At 38.2% G+C, this 20,768-nt stretch overlaps 1 protein-coding gene across 1 annotated transcript in view; it reads left to right on the top strand.

Moving 5' to 3' along the window:
• Positions 1–19,537, top strand: part of TTC17 (tetratricopeptide repeat domain 17) — a 54,795-nt gene extending 35,258 nt beyond the window's left edge. Inside the window, exons 17-25 of the mRNA XM_005480136.3 lie at positions 8,233–8,403; positions 8,758–9,008; positions 9,559–9,724; positions 12,060–12,180; positions 12,502–12,661; positions 13,140–13,223; positions 14,656–14,775; positions 17,004–17,147; positions 18,470–19,537. Of these exons, the coding sequence (XP_005480193.2) occupies positions 8,233–8,403; positions 8,758–9,008; positions 9,559–9,724; positions 12,060–12,180; positions 12,502–12,661; positions 13,140–13,223; positions 14,656–14,775; positions 17,004–17,147; positions 18,470–18,601 (1,349 nt within the window). The 3' untranslated portion in view covers positions 18,602–19,537. The remainder of the gene's footprint in view (positions 1–8,232; positions 8,404–8,757; positions 9,009–9,558; positions 9,725–12,059; positions 12,181–12,501; positions 12,662–13,139; positions 13,224–14,655; positions 14,776–17,003; positions 17,148–18,469) is intronic.
• The last annotated feature ends 1,231 nt before the right edge of the window (positions 19,538–20,768 follow it).

The raw sequence follows: 20,768 nt of genomic DNA, 5'->3' as shown, positions 1-20,768 counted from the left end.
AATCTTGATCATCAGAACCATCAAACCAGGTGTGGTGGTTTGACCGGAAATGGGATTTCTGGGATGTTGTAGTCAAACCAGAATTTTTTTATCCTGTTTACAGAACAGTTCTGCTTTTTAATGGATTTGTGTAGAATGTACCCTGACAGGCCTACCTGGCAGTTAACACTGGTGTGCTGTTTGGGTGTATCAGTAGCTCTGCTTTGGTGTCCAGTTAGGAGGAGCAGTTGCATGAATACCTATTCCAAACAAGTCTATAAATTATCATGGATCAAGTCTGACTATGAATCTGTTCTTGCTGAACAGTATAACCTAGTGAAGAGATATACAGATAAACATAAATACAGCCTATCAAAATAGCTTCTCTGAACAAAAAACATGTAATCAGGTCCCTGTGGTATGTTGTTTAAAAGTGGTTATCAAGACACATGGATTCGGAGAAGTGGGAAGCTAACAGTAACCCATGGTGGAGTTACTAACTCTCGTAGAGTTCAACTGTATGATGGCATTTCTCAGTAGAATGTTACCATTGTACCTAAAGTCCTTTTTAAACTTGAGTTCATAGATACTTAGGATCTAACAAGATCTACAAAGTATGTGATGCCTAGTATAACAGATATGTGGAAAAGAGGAAAGATTAGAAAGCTCAAAAAAAGGCCACTGTAGGCTTTGCTTATGCTAGTGATACTTAAACTAAGAATTGTCTTTTGCTTAATCATAAACTGATTTCAGAATTATGTTTTGTACAGGGATGTAAATAGTAGTAATTTAATATTCACAGCAAGCCTTATATTGGAAATACTGGGTGAGTATTTATTGTTAAGAAATTAATAAGTAAGTATTCTCTTACCTACAGTGAAAAAATCTGGCCCAGGGAGAAGTCACTGAGGACAAGCCCTTGTCTTCAGAGCTTTTATGTGCTTATTTCTCTTGGCTTTTTTTCTCTCTTTCCCCAAAACAAACAAGCAGAAAAAATCATTATCCTTGAGGCACAGACTGAAATTCAGACTGGAAGGCTACTCACTTTTCTGCTGTATACATAGAAACGGAGTCCTCTGAAAGAGACATTTTCCAGTCTTCTTTAATTCACTCACTGGATTGGGGGGAGGGGTGGGGTGGGGACAGTCTACATATAGATGTATAGATGTTTTTAGGTTTTATGCCCTATTCCTGGCATCATAGAGTAAGTTTCTGCTTATACATGTGCATCATGAAAAAAATAAATTCCTATTTTAGTAGGTGGAAAGAGAAGGCTGTAGGTAATCAGTCTCTTTGATTTTCCCCTCTGTGATGCTGGGAGGAAGATGGATATTTTCTACTCTGTTATAGAGTAGCCTACTGAATTCTTCAGGATGTTTTGCAAGCATGTCCCTTATTAAACTGCATTATGTTCTATTTTAAATAGGTTTGTCTTTTTCTTTAATTTTTTCCCATGTTTTATTTATCACTTCTTTATATTTCATGAGGAAAATTTTTGTATCTGTTCATCAGGGACTGGTCTGTTACACAGTGGTGAGATATTTCTCTCAATATGATCAAGAAATCTGGTTATGTATTGTTGGATATTTGTATGTTTTGAAAGGTTTGATCAGAACTGCTGTGCTGAAACAAATAGATAACCAATTTAGAAGCAGCTATTTTGCTACAAATCAGATTTTAAAACTTCCCGCAAGTGAGAACAGTTTTACCATGTAAACCTCTTAACTGGAAAACTGTTGTTGGAATAAATAATAAAAAAGAAAGAACTTCTCTATGCTTCATTTTGTGTGCTTTGTTCTGAATTTTGATGGCATAAATTATCATCCTGTTTTTTGCTATGCATCAAATGAAAGCTTTTTTATGTAGTGTTTTCTTTGGCTATTCCTTTATGAGCATACCTCTTATCATCTTTGAAGAAGGACCACTGGCTATCAAAGGAAGGAATTTGTGAAAGTCAACTTAATTTTGCTTTTCATTATTTGTTTTCAATACTTCACTTTTTCAATCGGTAGTTTGTCCTGTCCTTTGAAAATGTTTGGTTTTGTCCTGTAAATTCTGATTTTTCAAAGGAGGATTTATATTAAAGGAAAAAGCTAAAAATTAACAAATAGTGTTTGTGTGTAGGGAGAAAACACATTAAAAGCTTAGTTCAGAATTTGGGCATTACACTCCTCATTCTTTTCTGGTACCCATATGGATATTGAACTTCATCAGAGTAGGAACTTACTGCCATCTGTCTTTTGTTATCCAGAATAGAATCTATGATGATATGTGGGTAGTAGAGACATCTTTTTAGTGGTTTATCCAGTGTGTTACAACTGTAAAAGGCACTGGAGTTCCACTGGTGTTACTGTTCTGGAGCTGAATTGTGCGTGGCTGAAATCACAGTGATTGTGTGGTAGATCTGGGGTATTTCTCTTGAACTAAATACAGACCTAGCAAACATTCACAGGTCAGTATTGCACAACCAGCTAATTCTAATTGAAACTTCTAGTTTTCTTCTTTTACTCACCTGCTGTTATCATTTGGTGATCATTTTTCACTAAAAATTAAGTGGACATTCTTGTAGGGTTTTTTTTATGCTTGTGTGTGTGGAAAGCAACAAATTCCATTGGTATTGCTTCTGGAGTTTTATTGCAGCACTGTTGTGCAGTTCAGCAGTTACGGCCTGTGACCTTTGTGTAACATTTCTAATGGCAATCCTCTCTAGTCCTAAGTGTTCTGCAGTTTCTGCTTTCAGAGCTCAATCATGGGATTCATTTTGAAGTACAAATGTGTGGGTTTTTTTCATTAAAACAGTAAGAAAAGGACTGCATTAATTTTAGAGCAAAATCTAAATAAAACCATGTTAATTTATTATTAAGGTGAGCAGAACAGCAAGAGCTGCTAAAGATAGATCTCTCCTGTAGTTACTGCTCATCCTACTGCTTTTAAAACTCATGTCAAAATAAGTGGCTTGGATTTTTTCCCTTAGCAAATGCGTTGCAATCAAATATATGTTTATATGTGATTGGAATAACATGGTTGCTGTTAATGTCTCAGAAGATCTTTAGGAAATTACCACATTCACCTTGAAAGATCAGGGTAATTAGAGTATGCAGTGTTCTTAATCACTAGTGTTAACGTTGCCAGGAAAGTCAAAGTTCATGTTTTTGTGTTGTCTAGAGAATGGTCTCCCAAACAGCACTTCCCTGTGACACTGCCTGGCTTGTTGATCAACAGAGTCACTGTGGTACAGAAAGTAAGACAGTTCTTAGGGTGCTCATCCCAGGTGATGATGAATGAGATCCCTGTAGTTCTAGATCCACAAAAGGTTCTGGTAGGTGAATTCTCTCATTCTAGATTATTTTTGTAAACCTTGGGAAATGATATTGCCTGTGACACAAAGCACTGGACAAGACTGGTTCTATAAAAGTGATGGGTGACAATGTGCTGAGTTTCAGTTTAATTTCTATAAAGGATATATTTTAGCCTAATTGTAAATATATGTCACTCAGGTAGTGAGCACACCCAGATTTTTCACATGACCTCTAAGCAGCATCATTGCCCATTCTCATATGTAAAGTGGTAATACACCACCCCCTTTTGCTTATGTGTCTCTGCATCTGTGTGAGCCGTGCAAAAGTAAAGAGAAGACTCCTTATTGATGCTGAGATGTCTGTAGATGAGTCTGTTCATCTGCATGTAGGGATTGAAACTTATTTCCATTGAGCTCAGTAATATGTCATTCCTGCTGTAGAAAGAAAAAAAAAAACCTATCTTTACTGAATTTCGCTGTGGGGAATACTAGTTTTAAGCATTCATAAAAAATAAGTATGGAGTTAATAACTTGTGTTAGCAGCTTGGTTTCAGTTTGTTCTCTACTCTGACAACTCAGGTATTAGGCTGACTTACATCTGTATTAGGTGCAATTCTCTCTTGGCTGTGTTTACCCATAAAGAGGCAAATTATTTAAGTGACACATAGCTCCAGATAACATGCATTTTTGCCTAACCTAATGCAAGTCACTGACTACAGCAACAGTCCTTGACTCTTGTAATAATTCAGGTGATAATGCAGCTCTGTTTATTACAAACAGTAGGGAAAGTAAAAACAGTACCTAAATTTAAAATTACTTGAGTTTTAGTTCTGAGGCATTATTCTGCCTCTGTAATTTCTAAATATGTACCAAAAAAAAATTAATGGAACTAGTCTGTATAACATTAGAAGTTAGGACCCAATAATTTTCATAAACCTAGGATGTTGGAATATAGGTGGTGGAGTTAGGAATACCTTTTTCTTTTTTTTGCAGGTTCTACCCTGACAAAGAGCTAAATGTCAGTAAAAATTTTGTGCTGGCCAAAGACACTTGGATATAATTTTACTTCTAATTTCTAATGCTATTGATGACGCCAAATCACGTATCTTTAGTTGGTATATAAGAATCAAACAGTGAAAATATTTAATGAGGCCTCATTCTCTCTACCAGATATACCTCAAGAAACAAACAACTACAGTGGCAGTTAATTTACATTTTTAGAACAAACCAGTGCCTAATTTAATGGTGAGGTTTGATTACTTTGAAGAACTTACTCAAGGTGCATCACTTGTATGTGTATCACAGTGTGATACTCTGGGGGTGTTGTTTGTTCATCTTTCCTCTTTTCTGCACTTTCCACGTTTCTTTCCTTGCCTTAGGTGAGTGGCTTTCGGTCTGAGCATCCGGGATCACCTAAATTGACAGAAATTTGCTCTTAGACAAAAAAAAAAAACATCACGTAGCACCAGAAAAGTTCATATGTAATGAGGAGAGTTCATAATGGTTTCCAGGTGTGACTTTTCTGAGAAATGGACAACATTAAATATGGTTCCAAATAAGTATTTGTTACCCATTCATAGATGGAGCAGCTCTTAACCTCCAGTTACTGCATCGCTACTCCCTCCTAATATTTCTCCTTCCCTGTGACAGATGACAACACTCTGGGTGCTTACCTCCTTATGCTAGGTGGAGTTCAGCTTAAGAGTTCACTCCATTCCTAAAGAACTTGAGTCTGACTTTTTCTTTGGGGTTTTTTCTGCCCTACCAACTGCAGTAGTTGCCACACCTTCAGTTGGCATTTGAGAGGAGTCCTGAAAATCATGAAGGTGGTTGATATTAAATGGGATGGATAATCTAGCAGATCTTTCCTATATTTAAAGTTTGGTTTGTGCTGCACAAGAGTGTTCACATCGGCCGAAAAAATTAGAAGTTATGACGGTATGGCAATAGAGTCCTTTAATAAACAATGCTGTGTTCTGCTTTTAATCTCCAAGGTCTCAAGGCTTCAGTCTCTGAAATACAGAGTTTGTATTTGCTTTTTCTCCAGAAGATTTCCTTTGTAAATTAGGAACTATTGTGTGGGTTTTTCTGCCAATTTCTACATCAACCTGGTACAGACTGTTTGTGTTACTTGCATCACTTAAACAAAGACCCAGACGCTTGTGTGTATCATCAGTTTGATTTTTGTTTCACTGTCTGGAGTTTAGTAGCTGGGTCTCATAATACATAAGGTAAGGCAGAACTCTGATCCTCTTCCCTCTGAACTTTCTTAGCTCTACAGAAGCAATGGGAAGAGTGACAACAGCTGCTCTCAGAAAATAAATGAGCAAGAAAGGGATCCTTCTCTAGTAAATTTTCAAGGTGAAGTAAGCTGAACTTACCAAGTACAACGTAGAAATTTTAGACTTCCATGTTTTGTAATATCAGTGTGTCAGGAGTTTATACCTAAAACACATGCGCAGACTAAGACAGCCAGAATATATGTGAAATAGTAATAATAAATATCTGGGCATTTTTAGGTCAGTGGTCACTTTTGTCCTTCACATAACAGAGGTGCTGTAAGTATTGCAGTGATATGGCCAAAGTTCTACAGACAGAGACTGTGCCTGGAGTTTGGGGCTGTGTCTCACACTCTTCCCCACTGGGCTTCCTGGTGGGTTTCAAGCTTCTGGCTGACAGAAGCTGTGAAGTTCTGACTTGTAGTGTTTCAGTACCACCAGCTTCATGGTTCACTCACTAGAGATTTTCAACTTCCATTGGTCTTTCAACTAGTGTTTTTGTCTACAGCAATATCAGATAACTGAAAGCAGCAATTTGAAAAAATTAGGTCACTCAGGTTTCTATATATAGCAGCTCTCAGCTCCCAAGAAAGCCAGCACAGTCATCTAGCCTGTTTTTAGTTGTCAGTGTTTGTAAATTAATGTTAACAGAATTGGTGTTAAGTAGAATTTTAAGTACCATCATTTTTTTTCCTTCTGCTTGTGCTTTCCAGCTTTTTTAATCCTTTTTGGCATTTTTATTTCAATTAAAAATAGTTATCTAGGTTTGAGCTCCTCTGCTTCTTTCTTTATACTAATTATGAGTGGATCTTCAGCCAAGGGAATTGTGGCCATCACATTTCTAAGCACCTGACTTGCATTGAAATCAGGCTGGGTTGATGTCAGGTGGGGACAGCTTAAGTGTTCTGTGTGCACCATTTGTCATGACTAAGTGTGAGGCTCTCCATATATTGAAGTGCTTGTTTTATCTTTTTCTTCTTCCTTTTTTTTTTTTTTATATGAAACTGATTAGTTTTTCTTAGCAGAATGGGAGAGGTGGGCAGGGGACTGAAGAAAGAATCAATGACTGATAGAGTAGGAAAGGTTGAGTATAAGTGGATGGTAGATATTAGAAGAGTTTATGAAGTTAACTACTTCTGGTTTATATACTTACTCATTGTTTTCTTACATACAGCAGAAGAGGTAGGACAAGAAATAGTTTTCCCAAAAGATTTATAAATCTGGTTTAGTTTGTTTGATTTCAATCACTCACACAGAGAAAATACTGGTTTGTTTCTCCTCCCAGGTGGAGAAGCAGAGAGCTAAAAGCTGTAGTTTCACTTTGCAGAGAAGCACTGGAACAAGTTACCCTTATGTGAGAGTTAGAGCCATCCTCTCATCCCACTGGCCTGATGATGGTGTAAAACCTAGAAATTTCCTTTGTACCATAGGATCATTGTGTGAAGTAGAAAGGGCTCACTGATCTACTTTGTTCACGTTCTTGTTATTTTATGCTTCTGGTTGAAAAAAATAATGCATCCCATATGCATAGAGAAATACAATTTGCACTCAGAGAGGGTAGAATGGAGAATGTACTTGAGAATCTCTTAAGGCTTTTATTCAGCTGTGGGCTTCTTAATTCATTTCTCCACGTATGCTGTTTTCACTCACAAGTGATTGAAATAAAGGAAGGAAGGGTTCTAAAGCAGTAGCTGTGTACATGTCTGTGTCTCAGCCCCATAGCTGCACCTTGGGGTTCAGGGCAGTTCCCAGCCTCTCACACATGTGGAGAATGGCATCATTAGCTGTATCCCCTAAGCGCCTCTGGCCGTGAAAAGTAATTAGTATTAAAAAATTGGAGATTTGTAGTTAAAATGTACTTATTATCAAAAGTGTTGTTACAAAGATGCAGGTGGTCACCCTTAAAAGTGTCTAAATGCTTATGTGGCACTAAAGGATACTCAAAGGCTACTGTTGCAAGTGTATGCTTTTTTATTTCTGCTTATTACTGACTCTACGTTTGGATTCTTTCCAGTGTTATTCCTGGATCTTTGCATTTGGTGCAATGTGAACTTGTAACCCGAGCACAGAATTGTAGATGTTTAATTTTAAGCTGTATAAACTTCTGATTTTTTGCACAGATTAGTGCTCTTAACTTTTGTCTTTCTATTTCATGAGCTGGTTGTACCAACGTGCTGTCTGTTGCTGGCGTAGAAGGTCAGCCTGACATTCCCAGATCAGTCTGCCTTGTCTCTTTTCTCAAGCATGGTGACCACTGTGGTCTCTTAAGTGAAAATTCATGTGGCAGGCAAACACCTCTTATGGTGTATTGTCACTAAAACATGTCTTGGGAGTGTTCATTGGAGTGGGCACCAGCACACAGTAATTTCTCACCTCCTGTGCAACCTTCCTTTAAAAAGTAGCTGGTCTTTCTTGCATTAGTAGTTCACAGCATATACCTAATAGCATAGTTTCCTGTAACTGTTATACATTATCTCCCCTTGTCAGTGGGCAGATCAGTTTTTAATCACTGAATGAAGTTTTTCATACTTTGTAGAATTATTGTTTTAATCCATAGGTTAAAAACATAGAAAATCCACACAAAACTAGAGATGGTAGCTTCCACAATACAGCTTTTGCACTTGTATCCAGGAGGAGCTTTCTCTTATGGTATATCATTAAATTTCTCTCTTTCAGGCCACTGTCATGAGAAAAATGCAGATGGCAGTTATGGCAAGGAGAAATACTTTGATGACCACTATGAGTCAGCTGCAGCAGTGACAGAAGGACACTCTGAAGGAGGTACAGAAGATCCAGAAATCCTTACTCAGAGTTCAGCAAGGGATCCCTCCTTCTTGAGACTGGAAAGTAAGTCAGCCTTACAAAATCAGTTCTGGCCATTAAAATTGTTTTTAGATTTTTCTGAAGAGCTGTCTTGTTTTCCACTGAGAAGCTGTGTTTTCCCCTCTCTGTCCATAAGGTGGTAAGTAACCATAAACTAGTTTCATTCTTTTAACCATTCTTCTGCAAGCACAGCAGGGTTGCTTATTTGTGATGAGGAGGTGTGCATTGTCTAGTTCTCTCTTTGTGTAGTGACTAGTCAGGGATACTTGGTTTGTGCAAGGGGAAAAGTTAGATCACAGAAAAAAAGATTATTTTTCTACAGTTTGTGAAAGCACAGGGAAAATAATTTTTGAAGTTTTTTATGGTTTTCCCTCTTAGACACAGTCACTGCAGAAAGCAATGGTTCAGAAGGAGTGGAGGGTTTAGAAGATGATCAGATGTCTGAAGAGATGCTGGCTTTGGTGGATGAGTTTGAAAATTCTTGGCCTCAGGAAGCTTTTGAAGGGGCACTGGAGGTAAAAGGCCGTCGGATGGACTTGCAGGGAATCCGGGTCCTGAAGAAGGGATCTCAGGATGGACTGGCTAGCTCCTGTTTTGGGGACTGTGGTGACGATGATGAAGCTGAATGGGTAAGTTTGAGTTAGTTTACTTAAGTCTTGTACTAGGTGTTGTGGACAAGGGAAAGATGAAGACAGTTGAAGGGATTTAGTACTGGGAGATACAGATCTATGAACTTCTCCTATGAGCCTAAAAGAGTCATTGATGGCCGGTGTGAAATGAACAGGTAGTTTCAATCCACCACCAACTTCTTGATCACAGTTAAAAATAAAAAAATATTTTAACCAAAAGTTCTAGTTAGCATGAAAACACAGGAATCCCTCTTGTCATTGTGTTGCCAGTAAAATATATTATGAAAAATGCCTTTGAGTTCTTCAGGAGTTAAATTGATTTTCTCTTGTGTTGGAGGTCAATAGTTGCATACTTGATTTGCGTGGTGTGATGCAGTGAAAGGGAGCAGGCTTTGAGAATGAGTTGAGATGGGGAGGAAAAGAGAGAGACAAAGATCTCATCTGTAACATCTTTGGGCTAAAACAAGTAGTGCATTGGGCTAAAACAAGTAGTGCAAAACAGTCATGGTGTTTCTTACTGTTAACCTTGCTAATATTGTTCTTTTGGTAGATCACTTTTCAGGTCAAACGTTTGAAGAAACCAAAAGTTGAAAGCTTGGATCTTCAGGAGCCAGCTGGAAGAAATGTGGAAGAAGGGACTAATGCAGAAAATGAAAACTTTTACCAAACTGCTCTAGAGATCAGTGGACCAAAGATACCTTCTCCTGGACCAATAGGTAACCTGCAACTTCTAGAGATAGTTAATCATTTGCAGCTTTTGTATTACTATGGTTTATTTCCTTTGCAGCCTTTATGTTACACTGGTTTATTACTGAAAATAAGCATCACAAAAACTACATAGTGTAATGCCCCTTCTAGATGAGTACCTGGAAAACCAAGAAATCTCTTCCATCAGCACCTTCTTGATGAAGTGAAGCCTAACTTTATGTGTTGAATGAAAACTTTCTGGTTAATTTCCAAAACTTCTGGGGGATGAGGTGGTGAGAGTGAAGAATGAAAGACGTAGATATTGTAAGTAGAAGTTGTAAAAGAGAGAAGGGACTTTGGTGATCTCGTTTGATAAACTTAATGAGCAGAGGAGTTGTTTATCAGGATGCAGAATAAGACTTCTGGCTAAGCAGAAGACATACAACTCAAAGAGAAAGAGTTGAAAGCTTAGTCTAATAAAAATTAAGTAAATAAAAATCAAGTGTTCTGCTATAATTGTTCAGTGATATTACAAGAGAAAACTTAGAACTGTCTTCCAAAACAGTGTGGCCATGGAAGAGAAGGGTTTTGCACCAATACAGGTGAGATTTTGAGAGGCAGATGGAGTTTTTGCTAGTTGAATAAGAGGAATTGGAGGATGATCTGTTAATATAGGGCCAGAGAATAAAACCCAAGTAATTGATCCCTTTACTACTTGACTTACCTTTCAATGGAGCTAAAATCTTAATGTTGTGGGGGTGATGTGTAAGCAAAGTTCTACAATGCATCTTAGTTCTTGACAATTTGATGACCTGGAAAGTGATTTCACATTTTGGAGGCTTTTACATTAAATCTTTAACAACCTCCTTTTTTAGCAACTGACAAATGTAGGTTATTGAATTAAATATTTAAATGGGGGGAGGGAATACATGCAAACAGACTGTCATTTGTGAGTAGTACACACCTGTCCTTTCCTCAATGTATAATCTTCTTTCCCTCTGGTTACTTCTGTGGCTTTATTACATAGCATCCCTCAATTGTAAAGTAATCTTCCCAACATTCCTGTGAAGCAAGGTCTGCTGGCATCCTCTTTGCAAGAGTTAAATCATGAAAATTTAAGTAACAAATTGAAGATCACCTAGGAATTGTTGGTAGAACAGAGGAATGATGGTATCTGTCTTGTGTTTCACTCCTTCCCAGACTACTGAACTGTGTCTATAGCATTTCCATATCTCTTTGTCCTTCCCCGTTCACACCGGTAGGAACATGCAGTCAGATAGTTCACAGTGGTAGTGATGGGAGATGATCATTTTCCTTTGAAATTTCTCTTTGTATCTTGAAATTAATTTCTTTTTTATCACAATATTTTCTAAAATTCATGGTATTGCAGACTTCTTCATTATTTGCAAAATATGCTAAAGTGGTTTACTCTAACTTAGATGAGAAATAGGTGTTGCATCCAAATGGGCAAAATTTCACGTAACTAGAAATAAATACTGAAATATTCTCTATGTAGCTGATTCGATAGACTGGCATGTTGTTAAACTTGGCTTCCCACTCTGCAAATCTACTGCTATAATGAATTTTTCTTATGTTCCAAATAGTTTGGATGTTTCTGATACCAGAGGAAAATGTTTCCTAACATTTAACACAGGCCAGTTTCCTAGGACTTGATATAGTATCTACCAGATTTGTGGGAAAGATTTCAGTAGGCTTTAGTTCAGATGTGAAGATCAGGTTCATGTTTCTGTGAGTAATCTGTTAGTTAACATAAAGCAAGTTATTTAACCTTTCCCTGCCTTGCTTTGCTCCTCTGCAAAGTGGGAGAGATAAAGTGCAATTGTTAAATAGTTTCAGGAAGGTTTCCATCTTGAGTGTAAGAACATGGTAAAAGCCACTGACTATCTTAAACAATACTCATTGAACAGTATTGGCAGGTTTTTTTGCCTGGAATTGTCAACAGATAGACAAGTCATCCTTTACTAGTTTTTAACTGTAGCTGTAGAACATTAATGATGACTCACAAATTTGGTTTAAGGACATTTAAGTAGCAACGTTATCTGTAAACAAGATTGGCAATTGTTCTTAATCTGTAGTTTTGGAAAAAGTGTAATGAAACAGGTTTGAAACTTCATCTCCTCATCTGTCTTGTGCACGGTCTGGTTCTGTCTGTGCATGCCAGCAGTCCCATTCAGTCCATGTAGACTCAGGAATGTTCTTAAAGAAATGTCTCTGCAAGACAGTGACTTTTATAATGTAGGGGATGTATCCACTGGCATAGAGTATTTTAAGAATCATTGTACTGAAGTAGAATGTCTTTCTCCTTCCAGAAAGTTTCTTCCATTTTTGTTTTATTTTCTCAAGGAAAAAGGCATGACTACCGTAGCCTTGGCTGGCCAAGTCCTGATGAATGCCTGAAACTCCGCAGGGTAGAGCTTACAACTGTAGCCAGCACGTGGCTTGCTGTTTCTGCTAAAAACATTGAGTGAGTATCTTGGATATGAGCCCTAAGTAAGTTACTTACACAAAGCAGGACAGTTACTTGCTCTTCAGTGTGTGTAAACGGAAGATTTTATGTTAGTAAGAAAAAACTTCCAGGATTTCTAAGATGTTTGAAAGCATTATGTGGAATTTCATCAATTAGTCTTGAAAAGTGCAAGTGCAGATGAAAGATCCAGTTTCTCTTGTTTCTTGAGCTACTCAGATGAGATTCTGCCAGGTTCTGGGCAGTTTACTTTCACTAGAGAGCTTTCTAATGACTATTCTGTTCTCTTAACTAATTTGACTTGTTTTATGACATTTGTAGCATTACAGAACACATTGATTTTGCCACACAGCTGCAGGAACCAGCCATGGAGCCCCTTTGTAACCCAAACCTCCCAGCCAGTATGCATACTTTGGACCACCTGCAAGGTGTCTCTAGTCGGGCCAGCTTGCATTACACTGGAGAAAGTCAGCTGAAAGAGGTATGCCAGAGCTGAAGGCTGTCACACGAAAGTGTCCATACCGTGGCAGATTGAAGGTGCATTTAGCTCAGTGCCTTGTCTCCTGAGGTGACTTTCAGTGAGTGAATGCCTGGATAAAACTCTAAGAACAGTGCAGCATGAAATTTTACCAGAATGCTTTCCCAGCTATCTACAGTCTGCCCTGAGGGAAATCCTAAAACACCATTAGTGTCTCTGTATTTGTAGCTCTTTGTGAATGAGTTAGTGAAGGTAAAGTCCAGCTCAGCATACTCAGAATTTCTAGTGTTCCTAATATTCAGTGCCACAGAGTTATAGCACTGTGTTATATAGATGGTATCAGCTCAAGATAGACAGTTGTGTTTAGGTTGAAGCAGGTTACAGCATTTGTAAAAATGCCAGGCAAAAAAGCAATCAATGAGCAAGGCAACATCTCTTACCAGGTTCCAGCATCTAAGTACTTTTACTTCCTATTCCACAGGTCCTACAGAATCTTGGCAAAGACCACTACTCACCACAGTCACTAGAACAAGTTGGTACTCGAATAGCCAAAGCTCTGGAAAAGGTATGTGTAAAGGAGAAGATGAGAAGTCTGGGCTTACTGCTCATGAGTGGCATAGTGGTCAATCCGGTCTCCAATCGTTTGTCTGAAATCCTGCTCAAGGAATGTATTAGTACTTGGACTAGGGATTTGTGTCTATTTAGCATCTGTAATGCCCTCACAGGTATTTTGTAGAGGTATATCCTATGCTTATACCATCAAGTGTCTTCTGTATCTCTCTGCTGAAACCTAAGCTTGTCAAATGTCCCAGTGTTTCCTGTGCCCTGTAGTGAGCAGCATTGCTGATTATTGATTTATTAAACTATTTCAACAGTTCTCAGCTCTCTTCGTTCTCTTTATGCTACATTGACTTGGAGCTTATGGAGAGTGAAGTTAGGCCATGTCTCCCCTCTCCAGTAACACTCCTGGCATGCTGCTGTCAGACAGCTCAAAGGGGCTTCCTGTTTCAGCCTGCTGCTTCTGCCTGGTGCAGTGTTGGCCTGAAGTGTCACATGTGTTCAGGCAGAGGTGTGGTACCATGTGCAAGCCTGCACTTCTCGTTCTCCTCAGAGAAACCCAAGCTTCCTAGCTGAAGGACCTCAGCTGTGAGCCCTAGGATGTCAGGGATTGCTATGCTATATTTACAACTAGTAGGGACAGTATCCCAAACTACTATGGAAAAAGAGAACTCAATGAAAACAGTTTGGTGCCCCTAGCCCTGTTGGACCTAAAGCTGTCAGAAATACTTGCTGTGCTTTGAAATTATTACCAATATAGCTTTGTCCATCCCCTGAAAGTAAAGACATTACTCTTATACTCATGTTACAAGAGTTAAGTTTTTGTTCACTTTAGATGTATACTAGTTTTTTTGCTTAGATGCTAGTTTCCCCTGCAGACACCAAGATGTATCCAAATAAGCTGAATATTTAGTGCAGAGATTAGAAACAGAATTCTCAGTATTTTCCTTTGTAACACAGGGCATGGGAGTCAGCCAGATAGAGACTGGGCTTTGGCAGGCTTCTGACTGAGCCACATCCCAGGGCATCCTTTCTCTTTCCAGTGACTGCAGGGAGCCTACAGGTCCAATCAGCTAATTTAGCTAAGTTTTTTCCTTCATGTTGGGTAATGTGTGTGCACATATAGATGCTCAGCATCAGAGAGCTGTTAGAAGCTGTTGTGGCTGCTGAAACTGTTGCTGTTGAAAGCTATTTAACTGCTGTTCTGTTCCTATGGAAATGATGTTGAACTTGGAATTTGTTGCATTTGGCAGTCTCATTTACCTTGCTATTGCATATATGTTGTCAGAAACTTTTTGCTGCTTTAAAATAGTTTAATGCTCTTTTAAAGTGTAACATCCTCTACCTCAGTATATCAAATAAATTGGAAGAGTGAAAGGTTGGAAGAGTATTCACTACCAGTGTTTACATGACAGTTTTTTGTGTTCTTCTTTTGCCAGAATCAGACTTCATGGGTCCTCTCTAGCATGGCAGCTCTTTACTGGAGGGTGAAAGGCCAAGGAAAGAAGGCAATAGACTGTTTACGGCAAGCATTGCACTATGCACCCCATCACATGAAGGTGTGTACACGTGTGTGCCCACTCCTCAGGTGAAAGAATGTTTTCCTTGTCACAGCAGAGCTTTCACAGACTATTGTGAAGGCCAGCACTATATCAGGTGTCTGTAATGTATTAGATACTAGCTAGTTGAGGTGAAACAAAGATTTTCACCCTTTGTTTAGTATGGACTTAAAAAAAAGATAACTGCAGAAAGGGTTCAGTGGAATTTCCTGCAGTTCAGTGGATGTGACATCTCCTCTGGGCATCCCAGACTTGAACTTCCTCCTGTTAGTTAGGACTTCAAGTCTTCATCAGCCATTGTCTGGACAAGTCTAACCTAAGATGTGGGTGTATGTTTTGTGGTTGTGCTTTTAGAGAAGGGAGTATGTCTTCTGGTTGTGCTTTTAGGGAGGGTGGGAGGTGATTATCTAAAGGAATTACTTAAGTGCTTGAATCTTAAGCATTTGGGCTGTGAATCTCAGTTGTACACTCATCCTTCATTTTGTGCAGCAGTTCCTTGCTCCCAAAAAAAGGCAGTACTTTGGACACAGTCTTCTCTTCAGTGTTTCAGTTGGCTGAAGTGCTCTGTACCCTTCACCTTGGCAGGTGCTGTGCTGAGCATTGTAATGTCTGATCTTAAACACCAAGCTCCCTTCTGCAAACTGATAAATGTAATATAGGCTCCTTACTCAGCATAGCAGATTTTTCTTTTTGACCTGGTCAACAAATTGTACAGCCTGGAAAAATGTAAATTCCACTGGAATCTTGGTCTTCAGCCTTTCTCTGAAAATTGCCAGACGAAGTAGTTCATGCTTTCAGATATTATTAGGAAGATTTAGTCATTAACAGCAAAGATGCCTCAGCTAAGAAATGCACATCCCCATTGCATATCCTTTGTATATTTCCTATAATTCTATTTATTTGCATTATCCATTTAAAACAAGGTTGGAACCAAGACCTAACACATCCAGCCTTTGCTTATTTTCCTGTCCTTCCATGTAATTGGTTCCTCAGGAAAGAAGTCCTTAACTGTGTGATTTGTCAGGGTCAGACTATGGATTGGAAACTACAGTTTTTCAAAATTATGGTGAAGTAGTGCTTTTTTCTAGAAGTATGATATAATGTTGCTTGAGACAGTATGACTCTCCGACTTTGTGCCTTGGTTTTGTCCTCCATATTGAAGCTGCCCCCATAGAAAACTCTGGATCTTGTTTGTAAAGATAGAGCTGCAACTTTTAATTCAGTGCTAACTCTGAGTAAAAGCTATTTTGTGTATTTTGGTTTATCCTCCTCTTTGTTTTTATGCACTTTGGCTACTTTCTCTTGACTTTTCTCATGAAAATAAAAGGCAGTTAATTTTCCTGTGAACTTCTCTTGTGATCCTGACTTCCATAATATCTGCTTTTCAAACATGAATAACCTGTCCAGCACAGGTATTTCTTGACACGTGAAGGTCAAGGAAATGGGGATCACATACATCCAGAACTTTTTATTGTCATGATTTTACCCTATTTTTTATTGAAGGCACTTAAGCCTTGGTACTAAGCAGTATTTTGGAGATTTGAGGCCCAGCTCCCAGAGAGTTTGTTCTGGCTGCCAGCGCTCTGCAGTTTTTTCAGTTAGACAAGGTCACAGTCTGGAAATCCAGGAAATAAAGAACATACCATCAGTGTCTAGCTGAGAAAATTTTATTTATAGCTATTACTCAGCATCAGAATAACAATTCTTATGGCAGAGGCAGGACAAAAAATGATGCATCTGTTGCACTAATGGTTAGACCATGTTTTCTTCCCTGCTGTCCCCTTTGTTCATATTCCCTTTCCTTTTATGCAAGAGCTGAAGGAGAGTATTCAAACAAAACAGCTTCTCTTGTCTCTAAAGAGTGCACCTCATCTTTGGAGAGAAAAATAGTCTAAGAGCTTCTAAAAAGTAAATGTACTTTCACTTAAGTGAGTTAATTGTTGACTTTTTTCTGTCCAAGAGTAATAATTGTCACTATTGTGAGTGGATGTGAGGTTTATTTATATGTAACTCAGGCTCAAATGTAGTTTTGTATTAAAATAGGTCTGGATCATTATTCTCAACATCAAAAGAGAGGGAAATGGGTAGGAACCAGATGAGTGTGGTTTGGTGGTGGATTCTTCTGTTTGTCTTGCTGTGGTTTGGTGGTGGATTCTTCTGTTTGTCTTGCTGTTCCTGAGACAATTGCAATGGAAAGAAACTGTTTGTTGCTTGCTCTTCTCTTACAGGATGTACCACTAATAAGCCTAGCAAACATCTTCCACAATGCCAGACTCTGGAATGATGCCATCATTGTGGCTACCATGGCAGTGGAAATAGCGCCGCACTTTGTGGTGAATCATTTCACACTGGCCAATGTCTATGTAGCAATGGTGAGTGTGCTCTTGCCCAGGTATGGCTGTCTTTGGGACACTATTTACATGTATGTAAAAGTCTTATTCTCACAAATAATTTTGAAGGAGCAATGTTCAAGAAATTTGGTATGATCATCAAGAACTAGTATCTTTAGAAAGACAAAACTTTTACTGCTTATTTTACCCCTGTTTGTCATTTAATACTTTAAGGCCAACATTTTTATAAGCTGGCTTAAGAATGCTGTGTGCCAAGCTTTGTAAAGACAGTAGCAAACAATTGGTAATTTGGGTTGTCCACTCATCTAAATACAGGATATTTTTATCGTACTGGAAAATTAATGATGAATTTGGTCTCTGTCTTGAAGAGCTAAGCTTGGAATAAGTAAAACCCAACTCTCAGTTGTAGTGAACAAACACAAGGGAAGTTCATTTTCAATATCTGAATTCTTAATGCCCAATATAATTTTCAGATTGAACTCAAATTTCTTTATACTGTCTATATATGCTATTAAAAGACACCTTTAAAAAAAATCAAGATTTAAAACTCACCTTGATCTAGTTAGTCTTTATGATATGGCCAGAAATTCACATTATCTCTACTTCATAGCTGAAGTTACTGAGAAAAGGAACTTAAGAGAAAAAAATAAGTGATGAAACTGACTGAAAGCTCCAGAATGGTTTGGGTCTTTTCTCCTCTCATTTTCCTCTAATACAGTATTGGATGTTGGCATGCTTTCCTAGTTAATAAAAAAGCAGGGTGGCATAGGTAATGAGATTTCAGCTATACAAAAATAGATGCTATTTCCACATGAATGCTTCTAACTACCAGCCTGGTGTCCAGTTTATCAAGTGAAATTGTTTAGCTATTGTATGCACTTTAAGTTTTGGGGGGTTTTTGTTCAGGTTTAATCTTTTTATGGAGTAATCTTTTCAAAATAATTTCAAGTTATTTTTAAAAATGTTAGCTTTTCAGAAAATGTGATCGTTTTGCATTGTCCATGATTTTAAAGCTTTGATCTACTCAAATTCTGACTGAAATCAGTTTTTAGAAGTTACTTTCACAGCAAGAATACAGAGGTGTAATATTAAAAAGAAAATGCGAGAACATTGGTCAATAATTCTCAGCAATAACTTGACTCCTTTCCATGGATTATGCAGAATTGACCAAGAAAATATCAGTTATTTGTTGGGAGAAGGAAAAAAATCCCGAATCACAAGGATTGGTTTTGTTACTTTTGTGCATATCATGCTGCACAACTGGTTGGGATGGGAAAGGCATAGAAAATGTGTTTACTGTTTTTAGAATCTGACTCTTTGCACTCTGGTTTCTTTCTCCACAGGAGGAGTTTGAAAAGGCCATGAAATGGTATGAGTCAACATTAAAGCTTCAGCCGGAGTTTGCCCCAGCCAAGAACCGAATCCGCACCATTCAGTGTCATTTACTTCTGAAAAAAGAGCGACGGTCTCCTTAGAGATCAGCATCTTTCTCTTTTTTAAAAATGTCATTATTCTCTATTCTGCTCTTAAGTGTGCTGAGATAAATTGATAAATTGAAATTTTTAACAAGACTGTTAAAAAGAGATGGGATTTGGATCAAGGGTTCTTTTATTATTTTTTTGTCAAATAGAGGAGCATCTTTGGAAAATATATTTCACAGACCATAATTTTAAAACATCCGTGTAAATATTAAACCAAGAAACTTCCATGAGTCCATGACCACCTGTAACAGGACCTAGGCACTGTTAGTTTTTCCGTAATGCTCAGATTGGCATCAGCATCCAAAATAACTTGCTTCATGTCTTATAATCTAAGCCACTGGAAATGCAAAGCACACAACCATACCAAATAGTAAGAAGAGATAATCAGCAATTCATCCATGTGAAACTCATGCTTTGTCCAGTCTTGTTCACTCCATACCACATTACCTGCTTTTTTGGAAGGAGAGGAACAGACTTTTAAATATTTATTAAAAAACATGAGAAACATGAAGCATTTTTGGAATTCTTCGTTTCTGTTGGGGAATGAGGAGGAGGTAACAGCAGGACCCAAAAGTCAAAGTAGTTTTTAATCATACTAGCAGGAAAAAAAAAATTGGTAAAAACCCCAATAAGATGTTTTTATATTTGTCTGTATATTCATAGCCCTCTGCCTCCCTGAGTGGTTGATTTACTAATTCTTTGTTCACTGTATTTCTAGCCGTTTTGGAATGAGGTGCAAGTTTATGCTCACCCTGAGCCATACTTTCAGCTGCCAAGGAGGAGGAGGGACATGGTGTCAAGGTATCAACAGCAAAAAAGTCAGGTGGAAGATTTCCAAATCATTCTGTCTTTGGTTGGTGGAGGACATGATTCTCCAGAATCAAAAAGGGCACATACTTGAAATAAAATAAATTGTTTATGAACAACTCACAGCTTCTCCTGTACTGTGTATGTGATGCGCCACTCACAAGAGTGCAGGTTAGTCTGGAGGTGCTACAGCCTTTCCTTGGGAGCAGACTGAGCTGGGAGCCAGGAAGGCCTTGGACAGTCCTGAACAGACAATGATTTCCTGCGCACCCTTGGAAAATTCCTTGCACCGCTGTGTCTCCCTCTGTTTGTGGCAGAAGGAAATAAGGAAAAGTTCACTAACTCAGCTGTCATGTAAGCCACTCTGCAGCTTCTAGTGTTAAACATGCTTCTTTGTGGTTCTTTTTAAAGAACTAACAATGCTTTTGAACTTACTGGGTGTTTTTTCTCCCCCGGTATTTTTCCTGTCTCATTGATGCAAAGTAAGAGTAAGTATGGCAGTGGTAGAAACTGTGACATCAATGTAATTTTGATTATAGAGGAACTTAGTACTTCATAAAAGGATCCTTGAATATTTTTATATATGACTGAAGATGAGCAGTTCTAATGCAAATTTTACCTCTGTTTTATTGCAAGTAATTTCCATTTATCTAGGAATCCTGACAGAGGTATGAGCAAGTGCTACTGTTGGGTAGATTTTTATTAAAAGTGTGTGAACCTGTCAAATTTTTGTCAAGAGAGTCAACAGCATGTCAGATTTTATGTTCTTTCCAAGGCTACTGGAAGGCTGAATGTTGTTGGCTGGAGACAGGCATAACTGTATCTCTGTATAAACTCCAAGAGGAAGATCACTTTGTGAAAGGTCTAATACCATCACTGATCATGAACTGGGATAATGAATTACAAAGATTTCTGACATAGAGCTGTGAAAGGGGAAAGTAGCAAGGGAGGTGCAAGTAAATGGAAAGAATTTCCATTTGGTGTAGGAAGAAAGAACAAAGGCTTTTTCTTGAATTAATGTGCAGAGCAGGTGCTTTTATTCAGTTTTGTTAACCAGTCTGCTTCACTTTTATAGTAGTTAATAAGTATTGGGAGTTACTTAAATACATTTGGTAAATCTTCCATTTCATATACTAGTTTTAAAATGTAGTGTGCAAAAACCTAGCTTGGTACAGACCATGTACCTTACAACATGGTTTCTTAATGTATCACATGGTTAAATCAAGTGGTTGCCATGTGCTGAGCTCTTTTCTACTGCCTCTGTCTCACTGCTGCTGGCAGATGCTGATCTAAGTCTAAAGTAAGGCTGGTCCTTAAGAACCTAAAGCACCAATATATGGAGCACTGGTGGTCA

This window comes from Zonotrichia albicollis, chromosome 6 (genome assembly GCF_047830755.1).
Source record: "Zonotrichia albicollis isolate bZonAlb1 chromosome 6, bZonAlb1.hap1, whole genome shotgun sequence".
NCBI lineage: Eukaryota > Metazoa > Chordata > Aves > Passeriformes > Passerellidae > Zonotrichia > Zonotrichia albicollis.
This window is presented reverse-complemented; position numbering and strand designations above follow the sequence as displayed.